The sequence below is a fragment of the Theobroma cacao genome, chromosome 1 (genome assembly GCF_000208745.1).
Source record: "Theobroma cacao cultivar B97-61/B2 chromosome 1, Criollo_cocoa_genome_V2, whole genome shotgun sequence".
Taxonomy (NCBI): domain Eukaryota; kingdom Viridiplantae; phylum Streptophyta; class Magnoliopsida; order Malvales; family Malvaceae; genus Theobroma; species Theobroma cacao.
In genome coordinates, this window is record NC_030850.1 from 33238869 (window position 1) to 33266461 (window position 27593).

Below are 27593 nucleotides of genomic sequence, written 5' to 3' on the forward strand. Positions count from 1 at the left end.
ATCGACTAGATATAGGGGTGAAAATAAATTTTCAGACCAAGTATATAGGGGTTTAAACTTGAAAAATGTGAAAACCAGATTTTATATATATATACAATAGAATAAATTAGAGAACTATTTTTGTGAAGCTCAAATAAATATATATATAATAAGTGAAAATAAAAAACACACAACAAAAAAAAAAAGGAAAAAAATAATAATCAAATTGCAAAGAATAGAAAAAGGAAAAGCTTGAGGATCACAATGCAAAAAAAATGTATTAAGAATGGAGGGGGTTTTTGGGCAAATAGCCCACAGTAGACAAAACAAGATGTCCCCCACCACCATTTCTAAAACTTGGTTATTCATGCCTTCCATTGTCATTAACGCCAAGCTGATTTTCTCTCTATCCTTTCCCTCATTCATTTTACCTTTCATTCTTCCATCCCTAAAGCTTTACCCAAGCTTTCCTTTTCCATTTCCTCTATGGTAGTCCTCGGGTAGCTCAAGGGAAATACAAAAAAAATATAGAGGAAAACAATGGAAAAATTCTTTTAACCCTTGATATCCCGAGCCTAACAATGCAACCTTGAAGGAGTTAAGGCTTCATAAATGGGGGTAGGCTGCTGGAAATCTCAATGAGTAAGCTTTGAAGAAGTAAAGTGAGCAAGAATTATTGCGCTTTGGAGGGGTTTTAAGAGGTAACAAGGTAAGGTAAATAATTAATTTACTTGTTAGTTGAATGGTTGGTTTAGTTACGGTTCGTAAAGAACATTGGAATTTGATAAATTAATGTAATGTGTATTGGTTGTAAAAACGTATGACGGAAAGTGTTCATGGGAGACTCTACTAATATTGTTGACTGGATATCAAGGCCTAGTTGGTCAAAATTATTGAAGGTTAAGAAATGACTTGGGATTAGAATTTTATTACTATTCTGCTTGCTATCCAATTGTGGAATATTGGTGTTGACGTCTAATACTATGAAATATTATGGTATATGCTACTAGTGAATACTTGAGCGGGCACCTTGGCTATTTACTAGACATTGCTGTGTGAAAGCTGCTTAAACCGTAATCTAATACTAAAAGGCAGATTGGTGGAGTCTACGAGGTTAGATAAGAAATGAAATTATATATTTAATTCCTATACTACTTGCTAGTTATATGTATAAAATAACCATTCTTAAATTATGCTAAATGAGTGCATAATGTTATTAATTAGGATCTGTCTGAAATAGTGCCTTGGTTGTTAAACAAAGGTTGCTGTGAAGGTTGGAAAAAATAGCGTAGGCCGTGGCACTAGAACCCTTGAAGGCCAAGATGGTAGAGAATTGAACTTTGCTGTAGCAATTAACCGAATCAAGTTTAAGCCAAGAAGATTGATTAGTAACATTGGTGAGAATTCCCACCAATTGAGGTGAGTGGGCATTAAATTTCAAAACTATATTCTCAAAAATATATTATCAATATATGTTACACATGATAGTTGAACGAAATTGTAAAAAGCATGAGCTAGTAGAAATTCTCTAAATTGATTGTGATTGTGACTTAGATTTTTGAAGCTATTTTATATATATTGTATGTATATGTATGATACCATATATATAAATATATTATGTGTTTTAAAGATGGGCAAACAAGCCTTTAACTAAGCTTTCAATTCAAAATTAGCCTTGCAAGCTTTGTGTGATGCATTAGGCCAAGATTGGCCATTATTTGACTCATGGAATGCAAAGTTTTAACTTTCTATTTTAACTAAGCTTGCAGTTTTGATAGATATGCCATGCCATGAAATATGTTTGTGCATAAGCATATGGTTTATGAATATAATACGTACTATTTTATCATGCTTTGTGAATCCATTGAAATTATATTGAGTTTTCTCTTAATATATTTGAGACACTCAGGGGTCGGATTTGTTACCACACCAAGTTAAGTGTGGTCTTTGTGCATAAAGTAATAATTAATGATTATTGATATTTGATTATAAAAGAAGACTTGAAGCCCCAACTTATATTTGATGGCGTAGGAACTTCTCACGAGTAGGTAAAAAGGAGACTTCAACTCTCGATTTATATTTGATGACGTGGAAGTTCTCACGAGTAGGTGATGATATTATTGACAAGAGAGAGAATAAGCCTAAACGCTATACTAGACCTATCCAAGATTAATGCATACTTATTTGATTTTTCATTAAACATGGCATGGTAATTATACTTGGAATCTGCTTTTTTTTTTCATGGCAAGAGAATTTATATGTGTTGAATGATGATTAGACATATCGCATCCCTATGTTTTAAAGTTAATTATCATATGCTTGCCATGGATTTAGTATTGATATGAGATTGGAGTTGAACTGATTTCAACATGCTAAGTATCAATTTTATCATATGTTTTGGGAAATTTCTTTACTATGTGTTCAAGTTTAATCTGTTTTACTGCATGTGATATACTTACAAAATTGATATTTCTTAGACTTGCAAGGGTTGTATTCCATCAATTTAATTGACTATATTTTTGTTGATCTCTTCTTGATTTATAAATATTTCACACTTATGCTTGTTTCCCTTCCTACCCATTCACTGAGTTATGAAAGACTCACCTTAATTAATCGTCGCCTATGGTAGATAAGTAATTAGATTGAGGGTAGCCGCAACGAGAAGAGTCCAACTTGCTAAGTAGGTAATCGGCATCTCATAACACTACCCTTGAGTCACTCTGTTGTCGTGTTGTCTGTCGTTTTCAAATGAATGTTGTATTTTACTAAACTTGTTAAATTATGGGCCTAGGGGTCTTAGGATATTGTGGATTATTAATGGTGTAACGTTTCAAAAAGTTTTATTATCTAGAAGTGTTGTATGGATGCTTTTAAGCCTGACATCATTAAAATCATTATGTGAGATCAAGAAAATTATTTGCTAAATTAGTTATGAAAGTAAAGGAAGTTTTACAGTAATAGAAATTAAAGCTAAGTAATATTGATCAAAGTAACGTAAAATATTCTTGAAAGGCTTTCGAGTCGTGTGGGCTTACCTACATGACACGCACATCGATAATAGCCGTAGGGTGGGTTGTTACAATAAATATGTATAATTATTATTTAACGTAAACTATTATTGAACAAAATTAACAAAAATATATACATAGGGAATAAATCGTAATGTAACAACTATGAATGCAATAGAACTGGTTAGAGATGGAGAGAGCGTAGAAGAAAAACGAAGAAATGAATTATTAAAGCTATATACTGCTACTTATTAATAAAACTTTATTATTATTTTCTTATTTAGGCTTTTACATGACTGTTGTGTTCTTTCACTTGGCTATAACTTAATAAATTTTTGGCAGACAATTATTTAAGGTTATTTATTGAATGTTATTGCCAATTACATCATTGAAAATTGTATGGAATTTTATAATTAGAAGGTATAATGCTCTAATAAGTCCTTAAATTATGTAAAAAAATTTAAATAAATTTTTATTATTTTATTATATTCAATTAAATTCTTATATTTTTATTTTAAATTAAATAAGTTTTTATAACTAAATATCAAAATATCACTTATTATCTTATATCCACATGACATTGACATAGCATTAATTTGAAAAGTAAAAAATACCACGTGATGATGTTATCGTGTTCAATTTACATGTTACATCATCATTAATTATAACATATCAACATGTTACATTATTATTAATTATGATATGTTAACGTGCCATGTTAGCGTATTGTGGTATAGAAGAACAAATAACATTTTGATTAAGTAAATAATTAGTTATATAGATTTATTTAACTCAAAATAAAAGTATAAAGACTTATTCAACGTAAAATAAAAGTATAAAAACTTGATTGAATATCATAAAAATATAAAAGTTTATTTAAATATTTTTAAATAATTTAAAAACTTTTTATATATTATGCCTAATTAAAAATACCAAAGATGTTAACTATGTCACTTTAGATACTAAATGCTTTTTGTTTACTTTCATTTTCATTACCTAACCAACGTGTACTCTCTCTTGTTTCATATCATTTATAAACAATAAATATGAAAAATGGTCCGCACCCTCTCCGTATCAAAAAATAAATATTCACTTTAGATTTGATATGAAAAATTATTATTTTTAGTTTATTTTACATTAAAATTTTAAATTTTAAATTGAAATTAATGTATAAGAGCAAACTAATAGATGCTAAAAAAAGAGAAGAAACATTAATTTAATTCGAACTTTTCTAAAACGAATATTGGTGTGAATCGAATAATATTGTTTTATTTTCTTTCTTTTGGTAAAGTCCCTTCATAGGTTAAGCTTTCTTTTGAGTATTTATTCATGAATATTTAAAAACAAGGACTTGAACATTAAATTTTAATTAATGGTTAATGGTAATTGCAAACAAAGCTTAGAATATTAAAAATAATAATAATTATGATCAAAATATTAAAAATACTTATAACATTAAAATATCAAAATAGTAATATTTTAATATTAAATAAGAATATTTTATTACTAATATTTGTACAAATATTATTTTATATATTAAAAATATTTATTATATTATATTTAATATCTATTATTAAAAGGATAATATAATATTAACTATTAAAGATATAAAATAGTTTTTATTAATAATATCCAAAATAGTACTATTTATTATTAAAATGTTAAAATATTTTTATATTGATATATCAATATTTTAAAAATTAAAATGAAATAAATATCATTAATTAATTAATTAATATTATTCCACACTGAACTTCAACCTAAAAAGTCTTGTTCAAAGCCCGCTTTGAGTCGACTAGCCCTAGCCCAACTTGGTGAACAAGTCTAGTTGAGAGGAAGATTTGTTCTGTGTCTCTCTGAATTAAGTAATTTTTCATTAAGTATTGGTTTGTTGCCAACCGGATATAAAAAAAATACAAAAATTAATATTTGGAAATCAATATTTACAAAACAAACGGAGTTTTTTTTTTTTAAATGTTTGTAGAATATTTCGGTTTTGGTTCTGAAAAACTCTTTGGCTTTTAGGCTTTAGCATTTGGTTACATCAAAACCGAAAAAAAAAAAAGCATATTTTCTAAAACTGTGTGCAGAAACACGAGTCGTAGTATTTCACTTAAGACTACATTCAATGTCTTTTTGTTTGCAGTCCTAGTGATCACGTGGCCCTCAACGCATGATGCCGATTATTTCACGTGTCAATTTCTTATCCCTGCGTCACAAGTATGCACCACGTGTTTAAAATGTGGTTCATTCACTGAACTGAACCCCGATTTGTAAACTGGCTTAACTTTTGTTTATTAAAATGAGTGTCTGGGGACAAACGGTTCAACGTACGGAAACAAAGAAATACTGATCCTATCTTTCCATGACTGTGGAAAGGACTTTGCCCACGAAATAAGCATGCTGTAATCTCAAAAGGCCCGCCAACTGGAAGGTCTAGAACATCGAATTCTATCCTCCTAGGTGGCTCTCCTGGTAGGTTTGCAATCTCTTCGCCAATTCGTATTCTTTCTTTTTTTTTAATTTATGTCTTTGCTTTTTCAAATGATTGATTGGTTTTATTGGGTTTTTCATGCAGGAATGATGGGGCTGATTCCCTTATCCTTAATTTTGATTGATGACCACGTTTTGTGATGGGATTTGATTGTTGAGATATGCAATTGGGTTTGATTCGAACTCTGAATAATTGAATAAAAAATTCTCTGCTATGCAGGAAAGAGTAATCATTACTCTGTGTGCTATTTTTGAAATAAATCACTCAATTTGCTTGGCCGCTTTCTTTTCACCCTCCCAATGGTGCCTGCAAGCTGGTCTAAAGTTGATGGGTTAAGAACTGAATGTCTACTCAACCAATTTTGAATAAGACAGATACACCCTTCTCCCAGACTTTGATATAAGGTTGAATGATAACAGTAATGCTAAAATCACCAAATAATTACTCTCCAATGATTACCATTGTTTTGGAATTAATACACAATTAAAGTTGTTAAATAAGCACAATTAAGTTTCTCACCGAACCATAGGGAAAAAAGTCTAAGTAGGAAATAGTATCTTGACAAATTAAGTTAATCTGAGTCTGAGCTTTTGATTGTAAATTCATCGGTAATTGGGTACATTGTTCTTGTTTTTCTTATCTGTGACGAAGGGAAATATCTTATAGCGAGAAAAGAAATAAATTAAGAAGGGGTACGGTAGGGTGGTGGTGCCTATAGCCATAGCTCAGGCCACCAGCAGATCATCGAAGATATAGCCAAGCGTTGTAGCGACGACCCATATGATACTATTGAACTTGGACAGCTTTCAATGACAGCCAAGAGCTTCTGCAAGGACGAGTATTCAGCTAGAGAAGCCACGACAAATCCCACCAAACATATTCTTAATTGCAGGGATAAGCACAAAGCCAAATTTAATTATCCAATAAATAAAAAAGAAAGAAAGAAAAATTAACCAGATAATCCTGTGACGACGATTTTGATGTATCATCATAACTCAGCAGAATGGGCATTCATTTCAGGTACAGATTTAACGTACCCTTCTTCCTGACAGCGTGACACGAATTATTTTGCCCTTTGAATGCAGCAGCGCTGGCAGCCGCAGTCCTCTCCCCAAAAACTTTCCTCGACCTTATCACCAATGAACTTGCATGTGAACGGAGGTAAGGTAATTCATTTGCGCGATTCATAAAAATCAGTTGGTACTAATTAATCAATAAATTCATCTAAAAACTGTAAAACCCGTAAAGCTACTTTAATTGATTAAGTGGACGGCTGGTGATGTCTTTCTTTCCCGAGATCCGAGGATGTGTCCAAACTGTGGGAATGCTAAGCAAGAGGGTGAGTAGAAGTATTTGTCTTATCAGTAATTTGATTAGCTGGGAGGATGTGTGTGTTGTTGCTGACGTGCCAAATTAGAGCTGCTACTTTTACTGGTCCCTGATCATGAGGTAACTTTTGCAATTCCTCAACCTCTTGTCCGTTATCTCTATGGGTTGCTTTCCTTACTTTATCAGCCGAAGAAAAAAACCAAGAAAAGAGCCAGAAAGGATAGCTGCAAAGCCTTAGGAATAGTACGTTTAGGTGTTGTTTTTTCACTGCATTCTTTCTTTGAAATAAATTTAAAGGACTCTGAAGAATTTTAATATTAATGCAGAGGTACCACATTTTACAAGGGCCATCTTTAATAGTTGGTGAAGGTGGGGGTCCTCACCTCTTTTCCCACCCAGCTTTTAATTCTTGCTAGCATTATTTTCATCCACAAAAGTTGGGAACATTATTGGATTTTTTTGGGCAATGAAAATTAACGCCCCCCCCCCCCTTGTTTTGTATTTTTAATATGGACTGCACTTGTACAAGATAAACATTTTATATATTATAGTAGTCAAGAAACGTGCATGTGCAGATTTGCCTTCATGCTGCATTTTTCTTATTTTTGTTTTGTTCAGGTTTTTTAGTTTGGCTCATAAAGGTTTGGTTTCCATTCAAGCTCAAGCTTGTCATGGACTTGGGGAACAGCCACCAGAAAAATATGTAGAAATTTAGCTAAAAGAAAGCACTGCAACCACTGGAAAACAAAAGAAAAAACAGCTGCTTGATTTTATCGCCTTAATTACATGACAAGCAGAAAGATAAAGCTCAAAGACAACTCCGAAGAAGCAAAAAGTACCAAATCAATTACCAAAGAGAACTGGGAGAAAACAAAAAATAAAGGGATAAAATAAAGAAACTAAAACATAATTGAGAACAAAGACTCCATACTCTTACTAATTAACCTTACTGCTCTAGCCTCCTAAGAAGAGCAGATTTCAGGCCTTCTTCAGTTCTCAATCCATCAGGGACCCTGACGACAATATCTTGGAGCATGAGCTCGTTAACACAGGACATGCTTGCATGATGGACCTGAAACTCCAGATCACGAAGGGCAATCATTAACCTAGCAGATGGGTAGTTCACATTCTCTGATTGAACCCTAATCATTGCATCATTTCCCATAATCTTGATATCAAATTCGAGGCCACCAGACCCAGCGGTTCCAGAAGATGAATTGCTAGGCCTGGCTGCCTGATCGACTGAAGTGGTAGTGCTTTGATTATCCATAGCATCAACCATTTCGACCTTCACTTTCTTACACTCCCTCTGAAGCTGTGACTCCAGTTCTTCAATTTTCGCCTTTAGCTCATTGATGTACGAAACAGCGTCAGATAGGAGTGATGCTTTGTCCATGCGCGACACGTTCGGGACTACGGCTCGGAGCGCGTAGAACCTGTGGTTCAGCTTCTCTCGGCGTTGCCTCTCTGCTTCCACGTGGTTCAACGGTGTCTCTCGCCCGAGCCCGGGTTTTCTTCCACGTTTCTTTGGGGTTCTCTTCTCTATATTGTTCATGGCAAGTAATGGACAATCAGAATCTGAATGCTCTGAGTCCACATAAGAAGATTGCCCAGGTTTTGTGGAATCTTTCTTGGTTTGGTTGTTGTGGTTTTCTTGCTTGGTTCTGTTATCAGGGCTTGCATCTTCTTCTTGAACACCGGCAATTATGCCGATGTCAGCAAAAGAGATGTTTCTGTCAAGGAACTGGATTGGACCCGGTGTTAGATTTGGATTCGGATTGGATTGTTTGGGTACCAAGCCAATGAGATCGGACCCGAATACGGATTTCACCTGCTGGACTAAGCCCCAGTTTTCCCTGATCATTTCCGAGGATCCTAGTTCAAGAACCCCACAAGAAGTTGGGATACAAACCAGTGTTTCAATGCCATGCATTTGAGCTTCTCTAGCTCTTTCACAATTGTAAAATTGCAACTCATGAGCACCAGTTAACCAAACCAAAGAGCCGGTACTAAGAGCCTTGCCTGGAATCCCATCTCCAGCAGAGAAAGATCGAGTCAATGACATGACGTAAAACCATTCAGCATCAGTGATATCAGTGCCGTCGATCATCGACATATCGATGTCATGGTTGTCTCCAATGAGGGCTTGGATTCCTTTCATCACCTTTCTTCGCTCATTGTTTAAGCCCGGAATGTTGGAAATATTGGCACCTAATTTGGGAGACGTATCTTTGGTGCCTTGAAAATGACCATCTCCCCAAGTCAGGAACAAACGGCCATGCTCATCGTTCGATGTCTGCCAAAAAATAGCATATGCCCACCAATCTTGCTGGCTTTGGATTACAAATTGGAGCCTCTGCTGGAGAGTCGAAGGTGGAGTTTCCTGGGAAAAAGAGACCAGTGAAGAAGATGAAGAGGGGGAGATTATCAGCTCTTCCATCGCCGACAGAAAAATGAAGAAGAAAACGTGTGGGCTGGAGTGTAAGAGATGTAAGAAAAGGGGAGAAAAAGGAGGACAATGAAAATACTATTATGGAATCTATAAAGCTGAGAACCCGGAAGAGGTTTTCTCTATTCTTTTTTATTTTTCTTCTTTTTAGTCGTTTACCAGGGGAGGAGAGCTTGTAAAAAAGATCAAATTTTACTAAAATAAATGGTTGGAGGAAGTTGAGTTATTTGCTTTTTCGGCCTGTGTGTGTTTATATATATGGAGAGCGAGTGAGGAAGGAAGCCAGAGCAAGTTTTGAGCAAAGGAAAATGAAATGCTAAAATGAAAAAATCAAAGAGATAATTTTATAGAGGAAAAAAGAGAGTACGGGGGAATCGAAGAAAAATAGGGGGAGGGAGAGCGGGTTTATAAAGGAAGAAGCTTAGTTTGGTGTAGGTGGGGCCAATTTGTCCAAATTAGCCTATTAGGGGCGTCACTATTGGGCACCACTAGCACGTGAATTGATAGCGAGAGGCCCAGTGACTACTGATGGGTGTGGGGCCCTCCTCCGTGTTTACATTACTAATTATTTTTTGTCCTTTTTTTCATTTCTTCCCTAAACATCAAATAAAATATTCTTTGTTTAAATTAATATCTCCCTTAACTATAATCACTCACTTTTTCTTTTATTTTTAATAACTAATTAAAATCAAAATTCAAATTAAAATTTCTTATATTCTAAACAAAACCAAATAATATATATATATATATTAGATGGAGGAAGTACTAAATAAATAAATAGAATTCCAAAAGTTTAATCCATTTTCATTGACTCCTTTAGTCTCATTTGTATACGTCTTCTTTCATTTTAATCGAAATCGAAAACAAAATGATTTTGAGACTTAAGCATATGGTCTTCCGAAGCTCAACATTTACCGTACAATCATTGGTTTTTCTATTGCCTAGTTTGCTGCTCACAGCCATCCAGAAGGAAAGAAAGAATTGAAAGGGAGCAGTACACATACTTGGTACCTGCACAACCGCCCCTCCCCAAACTCCGAAAAAAATTTAGAAAAAAAAAAAAAACTAGGAGGCTATCATTCGTGGACTCTCGCCCTAACACATTTGGAAACGTGTTTTTCATAGATAAAGTCAGAAGAGGAGATTTCTGGCCCTAACACATTCACGACTTGTCTAGCTTTGCTAGGCTGTCTCGTGTAAAAGATTTACATACTCCAATTTTTACGTCTTTCCCATCGTGTATATATTTTTTACATGTGCATCCCTTCAACAACAAAGTGCATAATCATTAATCAACCTTTTAAAATTTTATTATCATATATTCATATACTGCTTGCTGGTATATGATTCAGCTCATGGTTATTGTACCTACATAAAGCTAGGAATCTCGTAATGTATGAGATTTGAAAAAAAAAAACTATGCCAAAAGATTTTGTATTTTATGGAAACGGTGAATCTCAGGTGTAAAAGAGAGAGAAGGGAATATTGCACAAAAACATTTTACAGGGTCGAAAATAAGGCCTCATTTTCACTCCTCCCTGCAGAGGCGGAGGCAGAGAGGCTAGTGGGCACCCCTGCCCTCCTAAAATTTCAAAAATTTATAATTTTTTCTTTATTTTATAAAAATTTTGTACTCTTGTTTTTTAAAATATTAATTTTTTTATTTTTATCTTTTCAAATCTAAAATCTTGACTGCATCACTACCCTGTAAAACAATTTGAAGGCAATAAATTGTTTATCCTAGCTCGATGTGTCTCATCATCATTCCCATGTATATTGGCTTTTTCTTGTTGTGATGTTTGCATTGAAAGGTGAAAAACTTAAACGTGTAGGACATGACTCTGGTTTGGTAGTCCACTAAACGATTTGCTTGAAAATTTTATTAACACAAGGCTCCAAGTTTTGTCATGTCCGACATTACCTCCTGGTTTTAATTCGTGATTTCCTGTCTGATGTAAATGCTTTCCGTGGGGGTTCCAGTGATTCATGAGGCAGAGTTTGTCAGCTTATAACAGCTGCAAAATCATGGATGTTACAAGTTCCAATTACAATGAAGATTCTTTGATTTTTTAAAAAATCAGTTGAATGGTGTCCATGGAAGTTCTCGCCAGTTAATCCCCAGCTCGCCTGCATATTCGAGATCGCCATTCCCATCCTGGTAACCTTTCCATTTTTCATGCTTCAGCCTGCCAGGTACTTGACGAAGATGGCTTTGGGACACAATAATTGTGACAACACCGCTTTTTTTTCCCTCCGGCGTGGCGTACATTGATGGAAACAAATGCTTTAAATCGTATGATAACTGGTACTACTGTACCATGTCCTTCTTGTGTTGTCACTGATAAATACAAGAGATTTTTAAGCCAATCATGCGTCGCCTTGCATTAACCAACTTCATATATCTATCAAGATTTGCTGGTTTCCAAGATTCTCACGATCATATAACTGCCGCAGTTATGTTTTGCTAAACCGCATTAAATAACTTATTTGCCATTGCCAAGATCGGAATCTGTATTTATTGTGGAAAGCAGAGCAATATGTTCGACCTAACCTTCTGTTCCCACCTTTATAACAAAGGCATTTCTGTTACCCAGAATGAAGTAACATATGTAATCGAGTATATTTGATTTTTAAAAAAAAAAGTAAATAGGTTTTCTATGTAAAAACATTAACCTAACTTATTTACCACTTTCTCAAGGTACTTACAATATGTAGCAAAGGGGGAAAAAGAAAGTACGCTGGAATCTTCCTCCCCAAAGTAAAAAATATGGAAATTTAAATGTGGTTTGTCCTATCTGGAGAGTGACAACTACAGCCCCAGGCTTGATTTTAAGGGACACAAGTTGGCAATGTCTGCTCTCAGATAGAAACTTTGATCCCTCCCATTCAACAACTTCCGAAGATAAGCAGCATCGGCTTCTCCTAGACATTATTTTGTTTCAGACAACTCACATGCCCATCCCTTTTTTCGCCGAATTGGAAAAAGCCATTCTCAGTGTACACGGATTCACCATGCAAAAATTTTTTCTGACACTGCACTAGCTAGAGATAAAATAGCATTCTTCTCAGCTTCTTATAATTGCTTGAGACCAAGCCAAAACAAATTATGGAGATTTATACAATTTTGCAAACGCTGATGTGAAACACATCAATACAACTAATTATTCGTACGATGAATTCTCGAAATTCTAAACCCTTTTCTCTTGGCATTGTATTCTCCAAGAGTTGATTAGCCAAATAATCCACATAATCATGCTTTTGAGTAATTCATATGATCATGTCAGAGTGACTATAAACTTCCTGCGGATAGTTGTGTGTTGCAATAACATTTACAACAATTTTCTCTGAATACATTTGCAATCAAAAAGAGTGTGAAACACTGTTGAAGGAAATTGTACAGCGACAGTGCCTCCAACCTGGCCTCTTGCATGCCATAACCAGTCTCGTAAATCTCAGCTGAAGACTGTAAATGGCATCCTGACGGAGGTGAGCAATAAAATTGATACGCTTTTAAAAAAAAAAATAGTGTGAAACACTTATTAATATAAAAATAAAAAATATAGAAAATTTTATATTAATATATGTACCCAAAAATATATGTGTATATCTCTGTACAAACAAAATTAGTTTTTTTATTAAAATATCTTTATTTTTTTTGAAAGGAAACAAAATTTTCATCAAACACAGACATATATGGTTTAAATTAATCATGACAAAACGCTTCGGCCACAATATAGGTGCCAAGTTGCATTTTCTGCATGTAATGCATTATAATGACGATGTTACATGCATCACATCAGAAAGTATTAAATATTATAAAATAAGGTACGTACACATCACATCAAAATTACTGGAAATCAAGCAATTTCAGTGTGCCATGTGCCATTTGTTAGCATACATAAGCAAGCATGCATTAATGTCGCTTTCATGTTAATAAAAATAATAGCAAGTTTTTTCACTGTTGGAGTTAGGTTCACTGAGAATATTGATAAAGGCTGCTGGGCAAGTCATTACTCATTAATCATTAACCCACGTGGGTAAAACGCATGGCGTGAAACAAAAGGGATCCAGCCCTAGCTTATAACATACTTTGGAGCTAGGCTGCGTAAGAAAAAGTCAGATTAGATGGAGGAATAAAAGTAAAACTTGCCAATCGTCGAAAGGATAATAAATTAAACAATCTGATTTGATATGTTTGAAAAAAAAAATGGTTTTGGGCAGGAGATGAGGCCCGTGGATTGATCAAAGATAACTTTAGAATAAGCAAAATAGGAGAATCTATGCGAGTGGTTGTTGTACCAGGTACTGAAGCCAATCACATTCAATCGCTGCAGCATGTTTGCCTTATGGTCCGCCCCCGCAGCCATTTTATTCCTCGACCTCGTGACCATCGCGTAGAAAATCTGCACCATACCATGAATATTCAAAGTTTAATCAAAGTGATGACATGAAGAAAAAGATGGAGTTAAAAAGTAGAGTAAAATTTTTACTTGGATTTGTCTCTTCCACAATTACTAGTATTATTAGTGTTCTCGTATAATGGGTGAAAGTGAGAATAGTAATTTTGGTTATTCGAAAACCGTAAATCATTCACTTGAATTTCTCTGCCAGCATGATTTTATTGTACAAGGACATAACATAACATGCACATTTGATTGCGACAGATAAATGTTGCCCATTCTCACATTACATTCTTTTTATCAAGTTGGCCACCGGGGCAGCTGCTATTTCTAAGGCCGTGATTGTTTTTGCCTCTGTTCAATATCAAGATAACGCCAACTACTACCAGTTTCTCACATGTGGGAATGGTGGATATAACAGGAAATATTGCAGTCCCATTCATGGAAATTAAGAAATTATATTCCTAATAATTATTTTTGGATTATCAATCGCAAGTGATTTTAAATCATTAATATATATATATATAAATATATTTCAACATGTAAGACAAAACTAGATTGGGTTTGTCTATATATATATATATATATTAATTTCTTGTGTCCAAATTAACGAAAAGCACACCGAGCTAGAGTAATAATCATGTTCATGGNATTGGGTTTTTTTATATATATATATATATTAATTTCTTGTGTCCAAATTAACGAAAAGCACACCGAGCTAGAGTAATAATCATGTTCATGGCATATCTATATATATATATATATATATATATATATGTATATAATATTATACATCAGGTCTTTATCCGATTTGGATAGAAAGAGATCAAGCTTAATGACGATAGTGATTCCCAGCTTCCTTTGAAATAGATTTGCTGTTTTTTCAAATGATAAAATGAATTTTACACCAATATATTAAATTATTACTGTTCCCGATCTCGTTCATGATCACAGCTTGACGGGTCCATTCACGGATTGACAATAACTTTCTGTTTTCTTCAACGTTCGTTCTCTTACAAGAAAAAAAAAGGAAATTAATGGCGTTTGCTCTAATTTAAAAAGTGTTTTTCCTGTTTCGAAAACGCAAATAATGTCACTACCCTACCACCATTTTACGAAGATACACCATCCGGAAATGTTCTTGGTTTCTCTGGGTTTTTTTTTTTTAAATAAACCTTTTTTTTTTATTATAAGGGTTTCTTCAATGAAATTTTTATGAATAAAGTTCGATAATTCCTGGTTGATAGATATCAATCAATCAATCAATCAATCATTGTGGACAATAAAACAACAAAATCTCTGAAGTTCCGCTTGCCTCCGGACAGGAGAGTACTATTCACATTTGGCGTTAGCATGTTGATTTGATTCAACGAGACGGTTTTCCCTGTCAGTAATTTGAGTCCAAGAAGATGAGTCATTTCTCATAAACCATTAATTCTTACCTTCCATCTCCTTCTTTTGTATATTACCAAAATTTGTTTTGTAAATCCGAATTTCTCATCACCTCAATCAGGACAAACAATAATTGCTTTCACTGTTTACCCCTTTTCTTATTTTTGATCACGACGTTGACGCTTATAGCGAATGGAGTCTAAAACCTTACCCCATCTCATCATTCCATTTTATGAATGTGTGACTGGAAAGTTATGAGAGCCACGAAATATATTATGAATCTCTGCATATTTACACATTTGATCTTCATAATCACTTTACATTTATTTGGTATTTGCGAATTGATTTGATACTTAACATGACAACTTTGCATTTGATCAATTGTTTGCATCCAATTCATGAGACATTCCCCATATGATATGATGTTACCTTCGATTTCTTCCTCTAATTTCACCATATTCATATGAAATTTAAGTCCATATATATTCATGCGATCAGGACAAAATTATTGCTTTCATCGTATTTTTCTTCTTAATTTGATTAAGATGTCGGTGGTTAAATGAGGATAATTTGAAATCCCATCATACCTTATCATATAATCATCAATCAACCAAACGTTTGTACTGAATAATTATGAATCATGAAATAAATTTTAAAAAATCTTTCAACATCGTACCTCAGACCAACTAACAAATTATTATTAATATATGAATTCTCTAATGATTTTTTTATCACAGAATTAAAATTTCATTAAAAAGGTAGGTCCCATCTCTAATTTAAACCCGTCATTTTTATCATAGTGGAGAAACTATTACCCAGAGTGGATGTAGTGGCCGGGTACATCCGAGAAAGTTTCTAATTTTGGAATCGAGCACGGACGCTGTACAAAACAGTGTTAAAGTGTCTCGAAAAAAGGCTAGTAGAAGCAATGAAGGATGATTACAACCATGAAGAAAATTAACTCTCAAACTTCTTTTTTGTGTTGGTAAATTAATGTTGGTACCTGAGGAGGTGGCAGCTATTAAATAGATCAGTACCCGGTTCAATATATGGAAACCAAAACATAATTGTCATAAATATCTGATTAATTAATTTATCTATATTTTCAAATATCAATGATTTATTTTAAAATTCAAAAGTTATTTAAACAATAAATCATAAATCTCGTGTTCAACGGATAATATTTATTAAATACACATTATCTTAATTTAATATATATTTGGTATTTATTCTTAATTACTAAATGTAATATAAATTTTAAAAATATTGTAAATTTATGCAATTTTGTTTTTTTTAATAAATTTAGTAATTTTAAATATTATTCATTTATTTTTATTTAAGCACAATATTTACAATTTTTATTTTTGAAAGTAAAAAACAAATAACAAAAACAACAATAATGGAGTCTTAATAGTTAGGTGTTAAGAATAAAAGTTTTAATGATCAATTATTACAATTATATATATATATATATATATATTATATTTTACAGTTTTTGCTTCAATTATCTTTGGAGCAAAGAATGAATAAAGGAAGAAAAATGGACCCCCATGTTCTGGTAGCAAATGGAAGAAGACAAGTCCCCTTGCCCCCGTCCCCGCCCCCCACCCTTCACTCTCTTCCCCAAGATGTGTCATAAATTGCATTAAATCTAATGGACATGCAATATTTTAATTGCAATTCATCAGCTCAACATCATTTCGTTTTCTTGAGGCTATTTTTTCACAATCATTTTGCAATGCTGAGATATCATATCCACATCCACATCATTCTCTTTTAGCACACCTCCTTCTCTCTCTTTCCCTCGACTTGTAAATTTGTAGTGATTTGGATAAAAATTGCCTCCTCATTCATTTTAGAGGCCATCCCTCTTCATTAACGTTCCACCAGCTATTTCGTCCCCATCTGCATTTTTTTACTTCTTTTTCTTAATAACAACTAGCTTTTTTTTTTTGGTTTATCTTGTTAAATCTTCTCCAATCATTGTTTTCTAAATGGGTAAAGTTGCTTTTGTTAATGCTAATGTTTTATGCTCAGAATATCACATGGGCGGTCCGTAATTAGGGTTATGCTAATCATGTTCAAATTAGCTAGTGAAATATTTTATTTTATTTAAATAAGAAACAGATTTAATTGGTTTATAATACAACACTACAATATGCTCATAAAATGTCCGATTGCAACACTCAAGCAATAAGCCAATCTGTCATTGGTGGAATTAGTTTAACCGGAATAAAGACACCTTCCACTTGTTGGTTAAAGAACCTTTACCTGTTTTCACTTGATTGTATAGCGTTTTTTGGTTTTTTTTTTTTATATAATTGAGAGAGAGAGAGAATTTGAACTTTTTTTTTAGATAGAAGATAATACACCAACTAATAAACTAAATGCTCAGATGCGTATAACATTTTTTGGTTTTGAAGGAGTCAAAGAGTTTTTTTTTTTTTCTGAAAAGTGAGTTTATTAATTTTAAGATTGAAATTACTGCCATGTGAAGTCTCCGCGTAGTTGGCCAAAGACTTTCGAAGAAGCCAAAGAGTTAATGATCATACTTTGTAATAACAGGAGAATACAACATAATCCAGTGTTTGGAGTCAAAAGTTTTATCATCCCACTATTGTTTGACACCGCATGTGAAAGTGGGAAAAACAGAGGCGCCATGCATATTAAAGCTGTCAAAGCACTCGAACAGCTATGTTGACAAGCAACAAGAAATTAATTTATAATTTGATTATGAAGTAAAACAACGAATAACTTGTGATATGTTTGCGGAAACGAAAGAAACACATATTGAGAAGTTGGGTATCAACATTCCCATGGTTAGAAACTTGAAATTTTAATTAAAATATCTAAAATTTAAATTTTGAGATCAAAGAAATGAAATTAATCTATCCAATAAAACATTACCCTCCTACTAAGAAACCTAAAATTAATCAAATGTTGAAAAAAAAAATAGAACAAGTTGGTATTATTTTAATGAGCTAGGCGAGTAAAAACCTAAAAAGTTGGTTAAGACTTGTGGAAACCCCACAATTTGCCGGCCAATTGTATTCTTTTAGGATGTTAAAACTATCTAGTGTACCCCTAAAAGGGGAGCAATTGGCTTTTAGGATGTCACTAGCCTTTTATACTTTAAGCAAAGCCCCTGGACCTTAATATATTATATATCTATTCAGCCGGATTGTGGCCGGATAAGCAAGCCAAATCTTAGTGATGGAAGATTATTAATTAATGAAATAAAACATTGATAAAAGAATATTCAATAGTCTGTCACGTGTGCCATGTTGTGGACAAAATACATCCAGTCATAGGTAAAATTTTGTGTTTGGATTCATATTTTTGATTAAATTTCAATGCTAGTCCTAGATCGTATTTGAAGGGAGGGGGAAAAAATAGAGAAAAAAAACAAAACATTTGGGTGTTGGAGCTGCTTTTTTGGTGTTAAGAATTGACCCATGTCGGGGAACAGAACAAAAGAGAGAGAAAAGGATGATTGAATGTTATTACGTAAATGGTGCTCCACGATTTTTGCTGCTTCAGCATGTGCTTACATGAAAGGAAATCTTGTCTCTCCACTTTTATGACAACCCTCTTAAGAAGTCTCTAGTTTTCATTTTTCTTTTGTAACCCATTATCATTTTAGCCCTAGGGTAAAAAGCTCCAAATCGAGTCCCACGAGACTTCTCAAAAAAGATCTTTTAGAATATTTGAAAATGATTTCATGCGTTTTGTTTTATCCTCGTTAAAATGATGATAAATGATTAATTCATTTCATGAACTCTTAATTCAAATATTGATTTAACATTTTAATATAATATTATAACAGATTCTAACTCGTGACATCAAAATTCTTACAGCTGTACATAACTATTGAGTGGGGTATGAGTGAAAAATTTAATGTTTAATTAATCTAAAGAGAATTAGGGAACATGTTCTTTTATCCCTTTCAATTCTTCAAAAGATTGGATTTGGTTGGTTTTTCATATGAATGATTGTTTATTATTTATAGAGTCGGAAAATGAACAGAACTAATCAAATCATACACTAGAATGATTAAAATATTCAATATATTTATATATGATTAAAAAGGACGCATTTCCAACATTGATCATGATGTTGATTTGAGGCCCACAAGATTTGTTTTTGTTATGTGGAACGCACTCCACACAAATATAAAGTAAATATTTCTCTTTGTGTGAGAAAATAACTCAACTTATTTTATTTTAATCACAGATTTATTCTTCTTTCGAGTAAAGTCAAAAATAATTCTCCCATGATCATCAACTAATATATATTAATCTATTGGGTAAGTAATACACACAAAGTGCATGTGCAAATATATATATATATATATATATATATATATATATATATATATTGAGTAAAAAATTGAAGTAGATAATGCTAATTAATTAAAATATTTGTTCTTTCAAAGGCAAATAAATGTGATTAAATTGTCATAAGTAGATCTAAGTTCCATTGACCTTTTTACTCTTATCATACAAGTCTTGTAAGGGACTTATATATATATATTGCATCCTGTTTTACATATTTAAATTAAAGGTTTTGATATGTTTATTAATTAATCATATCATAGAATTATTTTATAGACTTTGATGTTGACTTTAGATATTAGAAGGGATTGAGCTCTTTAATTGGTTAGGATAGGAATCGTGACTAGATGACTTGCAATTTACGAAAGGTTTCTTATGCTCTTTTTAAAAATAAAAAAATAAAAAATAATTTATTTGTTAACTTAATTTTTAAGAGTTTTTGTTCTAGTCACTTAATGTTTGAATATTATGTTCTTACCATCAATATTTATAGAAATTATAATTTTAGCTATTCAATTCTTAGCTTTCTAATGAGTTATCAATTGTCTAACATAGCTATTTCACATCAATTAATCTTAGTCACGTAATTTGTCCATGTCAATTCATTTGATATGTAACATTGTTTATACGGTCATCGTGAAAAGTCACATTATAACTTGTAATTATCACATGTTAATATTAAGTGATTAAATGAATAATTTACTCAAAAACATAAATCATGCAGCAAGTAGCACCCTAAAAGAAACTAATCCTACAATGTTATTTCTTGGTTGGTTTCTAAAAGGCTCGAATAAAGTACAATTGCTCCAAACCTACTGATGATTTACATTTCCTGCTTCATCGATATATGATCCATGGCGATGGTTTATAAAAGTTCTTAATTGTTAAAAATAAATTATAAAATAGTTATTAACTTTTTTAATATATATATATATATATATATTTGTATTATCATATTTTTATTTTATTCAATCAAGTCATTAAACTTGATACATACTTTGTTTATTCCGTTAACATTTGCAACAAAAACTAATGAAATAGAATTATGAAATTAAGTTTATTTTTATAAAATCCAAATGGTAAAATTTAAAGGGACTATGGATTGAGTATAACAATCCGCTATTGAAATTGGTAGTGGATGTTTACTGGTTTATTGACCAAATTTAATTTATGAGCATTTAATATGAAATCTATGTAACGAAAGCAACAAAAAAAAATATGCATAAAATATCTATATGATAAGTTGTAGGGCCATAATTAATCATAAAAGATAAAGTGTGCCTATATCTCGGCTATAGCATGACTTTTTAATTAGTATAAGCAATAAATAAAAATATAAAGAAAGGTTTAAAATAAGCTATTACCCCTAATTGCTCATGAGTTGGTCCATCCAATTAGATTGACCCTTTCATTTTTTTTAAAACGATTCCTAAACTCATAAAATAATTGGTCAATCAAAGTTTGGTTGTTAATTTGATATTTAGTTGAAACCTCATAATCCCTCCACCAATTTGCATTGTCAGTTGCTGCTTGACATTTTTGTTAATATATATCTAAAATCTAAGCAATTCAACTAAAATAACGTCCCAACTGTTGGTGACAGCCACTTACATCCAATTTAGTATAGACAAATTTTAGCTTTCAATAAAGCTAGAATTCTTGTTTCTTTTGGTTCCTTTCTGTATTCAGTGAAGAAACCTAATTTCTTGTAACCAAAAGATTTGATCCAGTCCTGCAATTATTGATTATCCCAAAAAAGAAAAAAGAAAAAGAGTCGAGTAATTATGAAAAAGTACCTGCCCATGTATCCGATTGAAGACAAAGCTGGCCCAAAATTAACCATTGCAACTTGCAAGCACTTCCATTGAAATTAGTGGCCCAATTTGATTCACTTGGTTCATTATCTTTACGACCCAAGATACTAAAAGGTCCCAAGCTTAAAGGAATCCATATGGCCGACTATTTATTTATAATAATCCAGACAAAATCGTAACTGAACAGAAATTTTCATTACTCTGTTTATTTTCTTTCCCAGTGATGAGGAAAGAGACAAAAAGATAGCCCTACTCTTTTTGTTTTACACTTTTCATTCTAGAAGAAGCTCTAGAGTCGCGCGTACTTGCACCTTAGACTATCTCGGGTCCGTTTGGTAATTTGAAAAACAACTTGTTATAATTTTTTTTGTATAAAACATTTTATTAGAAAATTTAATATTTCTTCTTATTTAGATAAGTTTCTTTTTTTTTTTGGAAAACGTTTTACTGAAAAATTTTTTATTTCTTGCAAACTTGGTCTCTGTAAAATTCTCAACACTATTATTGCGCATCATAAAGCTAGTACAAATACACTGGGAGAGGCGTTCCTCTCGGAAATCATTTAATCTATAGCTTCAGTTAGTGCCTCCAAACATATCCTAGAAACTATAAATCTCTCTCAAACACTAAAAACTATACCATTATAACGCATACACAACCAGCAATCACCTCAATGGTCCACAAGTAACATATAGACATTTCAGGATGAGTCAAGGATGTATCACGCCCAAGCTTCTCCACCTCCTCCCCTAGTATTTACAATCCCCAGATTTCGTGTCTTCTTAGTCGACTTACTCAACTGAAATACGGGGTGCCTGCATAGCCGCCTTACACCTTTTCTTAAACTTAGCCGGTCTCCGTTATCATATCCACCTCTACATTCATTTTCTACAGTCCCCATTTCACATGCATTTGGCGTGCTGTTATCTGAAAGTGACTTGAATTCCTCTTCTCCATCACTCTTCCTAAAGCTCCATAATTCCTCTTCAGGGCCACATTCCAGTCTGCTCAGTGTGGCAGCCCTCAAGAACTTAGCAGTGGCAGGTTCCTTGGATGCACATGCATCCAGAGCTTGCTCACGGAATACCCCACCGTTTGCGGTTGCATTCTGGGTGTCAGTTATGTCAGTAGGAGAATCTGAGCATGATGGCAGCAACCTGTCCTTAGCAGCTGACTCCTCCCTTTCACAAAGTGTCTTTAAGATCAGTGTTTTGAGGAAGTTCATTACTTGCACAGCATGAATCAATGCTGTCAAAGGATCAGCCATCTGCACCAGATAGAGATAGTCTATAATTTAGATTTGACCAAAATTAGTGTTTAAAAAGAGATGAGTTCTTACAAAAATAGCTAATGTTGCAAAGCTCACGGTTCAAAGATCCAGCAAGAAAAACATGGAATTAAAATATAGGTGAAGTCACTTTTGTAGGATCATTTCGAGTCCTAACAGTCCACTCTGCCATGATAAAACAATTATTGAGAGGAGTGACCCAAGTGGCGCTCAACTCTGATTGCATTAAAGGCCAACCATACTTAACCCATAAATTAAAATAAAATAAAATAACCTTGCCACTATTACAAATTACACTAAGAAAGGGGAAAGTAGTGTGCAACTGTTCAATCTACACCCCCATGTCCACATGTTTATCTCCACCATTAATAACCCAAATTGGGTTATTATGAAACACACAACTTGAACTCACCTCACCAGGCCTCTCACCCCCAAAACTATGATTTCTTCTACATTTTAGGCAGGGTCCACCATTAACCAGCAAGACACATCTAACATTTATCAGGCTGGTGACACTGAAAAATGCAAGAAGGAAAAGTAAAAAACCTGAGTCATGTTTGGTGCAAACACCATAGCAATGTTGCGTGCATTCATTTTGTTGAATTGTTCATGCTGCACAACATCTGCCATCAAATTGATAGCCCAGTCAAGTAGAGCAGCTTCTGTTGGAGGAAGTAACTTCACAAGTTCAGTGCAGTCATCTTCTGTGTTGCAGTGCACCACCTGCTCTGGTGTGAGGGAATCAAGTACTCCACTAGGAAGTTCTCTTAGCCATGCCTACAACGCATTTCACGTAGAGCCACCAAATGAGAAATACTAGTACGACTCTCATGCATGAGAACAAAAATGTAGAATGTAAATTGAAAAACTCATGAAAACCAATGCCTTCTAAGAAGATTTAATAGACATTAGTACAGAAGTCTCTGAGTTTAATGGATTTGCAAGGCACAAATTCAACTGTGTGCCAGGTCCAAAATCTCAGGCATGCTCCTATAATCCAGTTTTTCTGTTAAATCGAATACTTTGCTCAACATTTCTACCAAATGAACAACAAAAAATCCAAAATTTTCACCTCAATTGAAACACAAAAACACAACTCATATTTGAAGATTCCCAAATCCTCCCCAATTAAAAATGAAATCTGTGTGCGTGTACTCTCACGTGAATGCCAAAAAGAAAAATCTATAAGAATAGTTAGTACTAAGTCTAGTCAAAATCATGGGAACAAAAGAGGGAAAAATGTTGGTCTTCATAGTTTGACATTCGAAAACTCTAAGAGAAAGTCACAGATACATAAGGGATACCCCACAATCAGTATTGGAAATAAAACCCAGGTACTATATAGTTGCATACCTTTATCAAACCTGCCAAGCAATGGACATCAATTCCATGTGGTACTACACCTTTGTTTAACTTGTCTCGGACATACTCTTCATGGCTATTCTCAGCATTAATCCGGAATATTCCTTCCGCCTTCAATAACACAAATCAAACTAGGTCAAAACCTTAAGCATTTAGAATACTATTAAGTCATTAATCCAAAGTATAGGCTTAGACTTACCTTAAGGCCTCCTTCTGCATACAAATGTTTCTGCATCATAAGAAGAATTGTTGGCACACTGTTTCCTCTGTCATCATAAGAGCACTGCATTGACTTGGCAGAAACTCCAAAAACACTTGCACTGGACAACAGAAAGATGCATCTTGTAGGTTTAATATAATGAAAAGAAATATTAAATATGGATACAAAATCATGCAAGAAAAAAATGACAACATAAATCTGGAAAATAGTTCTAACAGATTTCATATACAACAGAGTATTGTTTATTTTCCTTTTCTTAAACAATGGAAATGACATTATCAATCAACTTTGCTCAACAAGCTGCTTTCATGATAAAAGGCAAAATCACGAATAGCATGCTGAATTCAAGAGACAACAATGGCCAACATCCAGGCTATACTGTGCAACTTTATCATACCACAGTATATGCCATATACAACCACTTATTATCCACAGAAAAGAGCAAATCTTCAAAACCTCCAACATCCGTACACAGCAAACATGATCAATTGATTTGTTAGAACCCAACACACCACAATTAGAAACTAGATTGCGATATCAAGATCTTTTGTGGATCCACCGCAACTCAAGCAAATAATCCTTTGGTTCCAAGGCAGAAGAAAAAGGCCAAAGGTTATGCATGTCAGGGCAATGAAAACATTACCACACTAAAAGTCAGAACGATCAAACCCCAGAAGCCAGATTATAGGATCATTTTAATCATTTTTCTTTTTTTTTACGATTTGACTGTAGCATACTGACATTTAACAACGAAGCATACAGATAAAAACATCCTAATACGTGAAAGCACTATCCTCATATTTCAATCTTAATCTGAGCCTCAAATTTTCTGAAAAAGAAACCATAGAAACATTTATTGCAGAACAATAACAACTTCTCTCAGCTAACATAGCAAAAGTAGTTGGCAAGTACCTTTCGTGTACACCTTTAATCGAAGACATACATAACCCAAAATCTCACAACAAAAAGAAAGCACTTTTTGACAAACAAGAGAACAACTCAATTAAGTCAGACATAATAATCAAACATACAAATACAGCTTCAACGACAGTTGAAATTAAGAAAAATTAATAATTCTTTTGCCAATTAATGTCATACTTATAAGCAATACTGAAAGATCATTAATTTAATGTTATACATATATTCCCCTCCATGCAAGACGTGAAATTTGTTCACAAAAATAAAAATCACATTTTAAAAATAACAGTAGAAAAACCCAAAATCAACAAACAAACAAGATTTAACTTGCTTAATAATTCCAAAATTAGAAATGCAAATCTACCCAATAAAACTCCCCACAAATTGAACAGAGTTGAAGAACCAAACCTGGCACTTGGAACCCTTCGGGGAACATCAGGCTCGAGCTCAGTAGGCAAGCCGAGGAAGCCATTAAAGCGGTCGAATGTCACGTGAGAGACGTGCCTGACTTCAGTTGGCCAGCTAATATCCATGGAAGACACGTCGTTAGTGTCCACGCTGCACGTGACCAGCGACTTCCTTAACAACGCCGCCAAAATATCTAGAAACGGGAGCTGGTTATTGTCTTTCGATGTCGAATTACTGTTTCGCCCCTCACTACCACGAAATCTCGACGTCGGGCTTATGAACGGCGTCGTAGCAATGGGGTTTCCATCAGAATCATTTTCTTCTTCTTCGTCTTCTTCAAACTCTTCCTCCTCTTCTTCCTCCTCTTCTTCTTCATTGGCTTCTTCGTTGTTGGTTTTGGTTTGGTGGAAGAATGGACTCGGAGGAGCATCGTTGAACTCAGTGAGTCCGACGAGTCCGCAAGATTTGGATCGAAACAACCCAGTCATCCCTCTCTCTCTATTGTTTATTTAAAAGTGAAGGAAGGGACTTAGGAGACAAAGAGAAGAAAAGAACATATAAATATAATAATAACAAAGGAAAAACGAAGAAGTTAAGGAGGGTGTGAAAGTAATGGAGCAAGAAATTAACAAGCAAAAGTGTTTGTTTGGCTGAAAAGAAAACAAGAGAGGGAAATAGAGTAAGGGCGGAGGTTGCTTGAGAGTGGAGATTCTGGATATGGTAAGGAAGATGATAGGGACATTCGGTTTTCTTTTTGTTGTTGTTTGTTGTTTTTTTTTTTTTTCTTTTTTTGGTGGAAGGGAAGTGAAAAACGAAAAGGAAAAAGGTGAGGCAGTGGGTGTTGGGGGACGGCTCGTGATTGTGAAGCGTAGAAAAAGGAAAGGAAAGCTAGTTGACAACGAGGAGACTACTAGTCGACAGTCGACGACCCAAGGGCCAAGCCTAAGGGCTACGTGAAGCTGCGGGTCTCTTGTTTTGGATGCTTGCGAGGTTAATATCTTTTATGTTTGCTCAAGTACGATTTTTTTTTGAACATACATATGGACTTCACCAATTTCACTTCAATGTGAAGCAACTTATTAAGGTTTCTGTACTTTCTTTTTGTATTATAGTAATAATGCATTTTCTCTTCTCTTTCTATTATATATATGAACAAATTGACAATTAATTCAAGGAGCAATAAAAATGTCTATAGATCTCAACCTCATAGCGTAGTTCCAAGCGCTTCCTTCTTCGTTTCATCATTTGGTATTTGACTAAATTATCTCTCTTCAACTTTAGAGTCATGACAGAATTGGTAAGACATTAATTGTTGATACCCTATCAACATGCATGCCTAGCTCAATGGAGGAGATCTTTATGATCTAATACACATTAATTAAGATAAGCATCAAGGTTTCCACTTATTTTCTTTACATTCTGGCTAGTCCTAGTATTTAATTAATTTAACAACTTTTATGTCTAAACAATTTGAAGAAAAAGAAATATATTCTTTTTTTTTTCTTTTCTGTTTTCCTGTAGGGACAGTTTAATCGTTTAGGAAATGAGGAAATTGGATCTATTTAGCATTCTGAGGTGTTCGACGTTTTGGTACCTTGCATACCAATCCCCACACCACAGTCACATGGGCACATGGCAAGTGTTGCTTTCCTGTCGTCAATCTTAAGCTTTTGTGGGTTCTTGCTACCCTACTGATTAAGCTGTCTTTGCAGAAGACAGAGTTTCGAGTGCATTACCAACAAATTATCTACCCAAAAAAAAAAAACCTCGTTATAATATATGGTCCCATATTCATTTCAGAACCATCATTTATCCCCCAATCCTTTAAATTAAGGCGCAAAAGCATCTTCAATAATCTTGATGTAACAAAGATTACCCCTCCTAAACTAATGCTTAAACCAACACTTATATATATATACAGAGTAGAGTGGTCCTTTTGCTTTTGGTCCTGGCGTATAAACCATGTTTTAAGGAAACGAAGGCCAAAGGCGGACTTGAAAGCCATCGGATTGGGATGTGGTGGTACCAGGTTATAAATTCACTGGAAGACAGGACGTGGCACGTGAACATCTACCATGCAAATCATGCAAAATGCAGCTAATCTGACATTAATTATACCACCGCTTGATATTGATCCGACGGTTCCTGGTCCCATTGCTACCTAAGTAGAAAACTTCACATGTGTGTTGCAGGCAGGC

The 27593-nt window shown here is 33.8% G+C and overlaps 2 protein-coding genes and 1 long non-coding RNA gene across 5 annotated transcripts; 1 reads left to right on the forward strand and 2 right to left on the reverse strand.

Moving 5' to 3' along the window:
* Positions 358–5796, forward strand: LOC18613912. 3 transcript variants are annotated; one of them, XR_001927804.1, is made up of 4 exons: positions 358–688; positions 1241–1398; positions 5134–5462; positions 5566–5795. It is a non-coding gene; the product is annotated as an uncharacterized LOC18613912 (long non-coding RNA). The 3 variants fall into 3 exon arrangements; XR_001927802.1 differs by lacking the exon at positions 358–688 and adding an exon at positions 963–1092 and having other exon boundaries at positions 1204–1398; positions 5566–5796; XR_001927803.1 differs by lacking the exon at positions 358–688 and adding an exon at positions 963–1092.
* Positions 7558–9625, reverse strand: LOC18613913 (transcription factor bHLH14). Its single transcript, XM_007051395.2, has one exon. It carries the CDS (start codon positions 9248–9250, stop codon positions 7757–7759), a length of 1494 nt encoding a protein of 497 aa, XP_007051457.2. The 5' UTR covers positions 9251–9625; the 3' UTR covers positions 7558–7756.
* Positions 21680–26168, reverse strand: LOC18613914 (rho GTPase-activating protein 3). The gene is made up of 5 exons (XM_007051396.2): positions 25396–26168; positions 24049–24169; positions 23841–23960; positions 23034–23264; positions 21680–22466 (listed from the first exon to the last, which is right to left on the reverse strand). Exons 1-5 carry the CDS (start codon positions 25881–25883, stop codon positions 21921–21923), a joined length of 1506 nt encoding a protein of 501 aa, XP_007051458.2. The 5' UTR covers positions 25884–26168; the 3' UTR covers positions 21680–21920.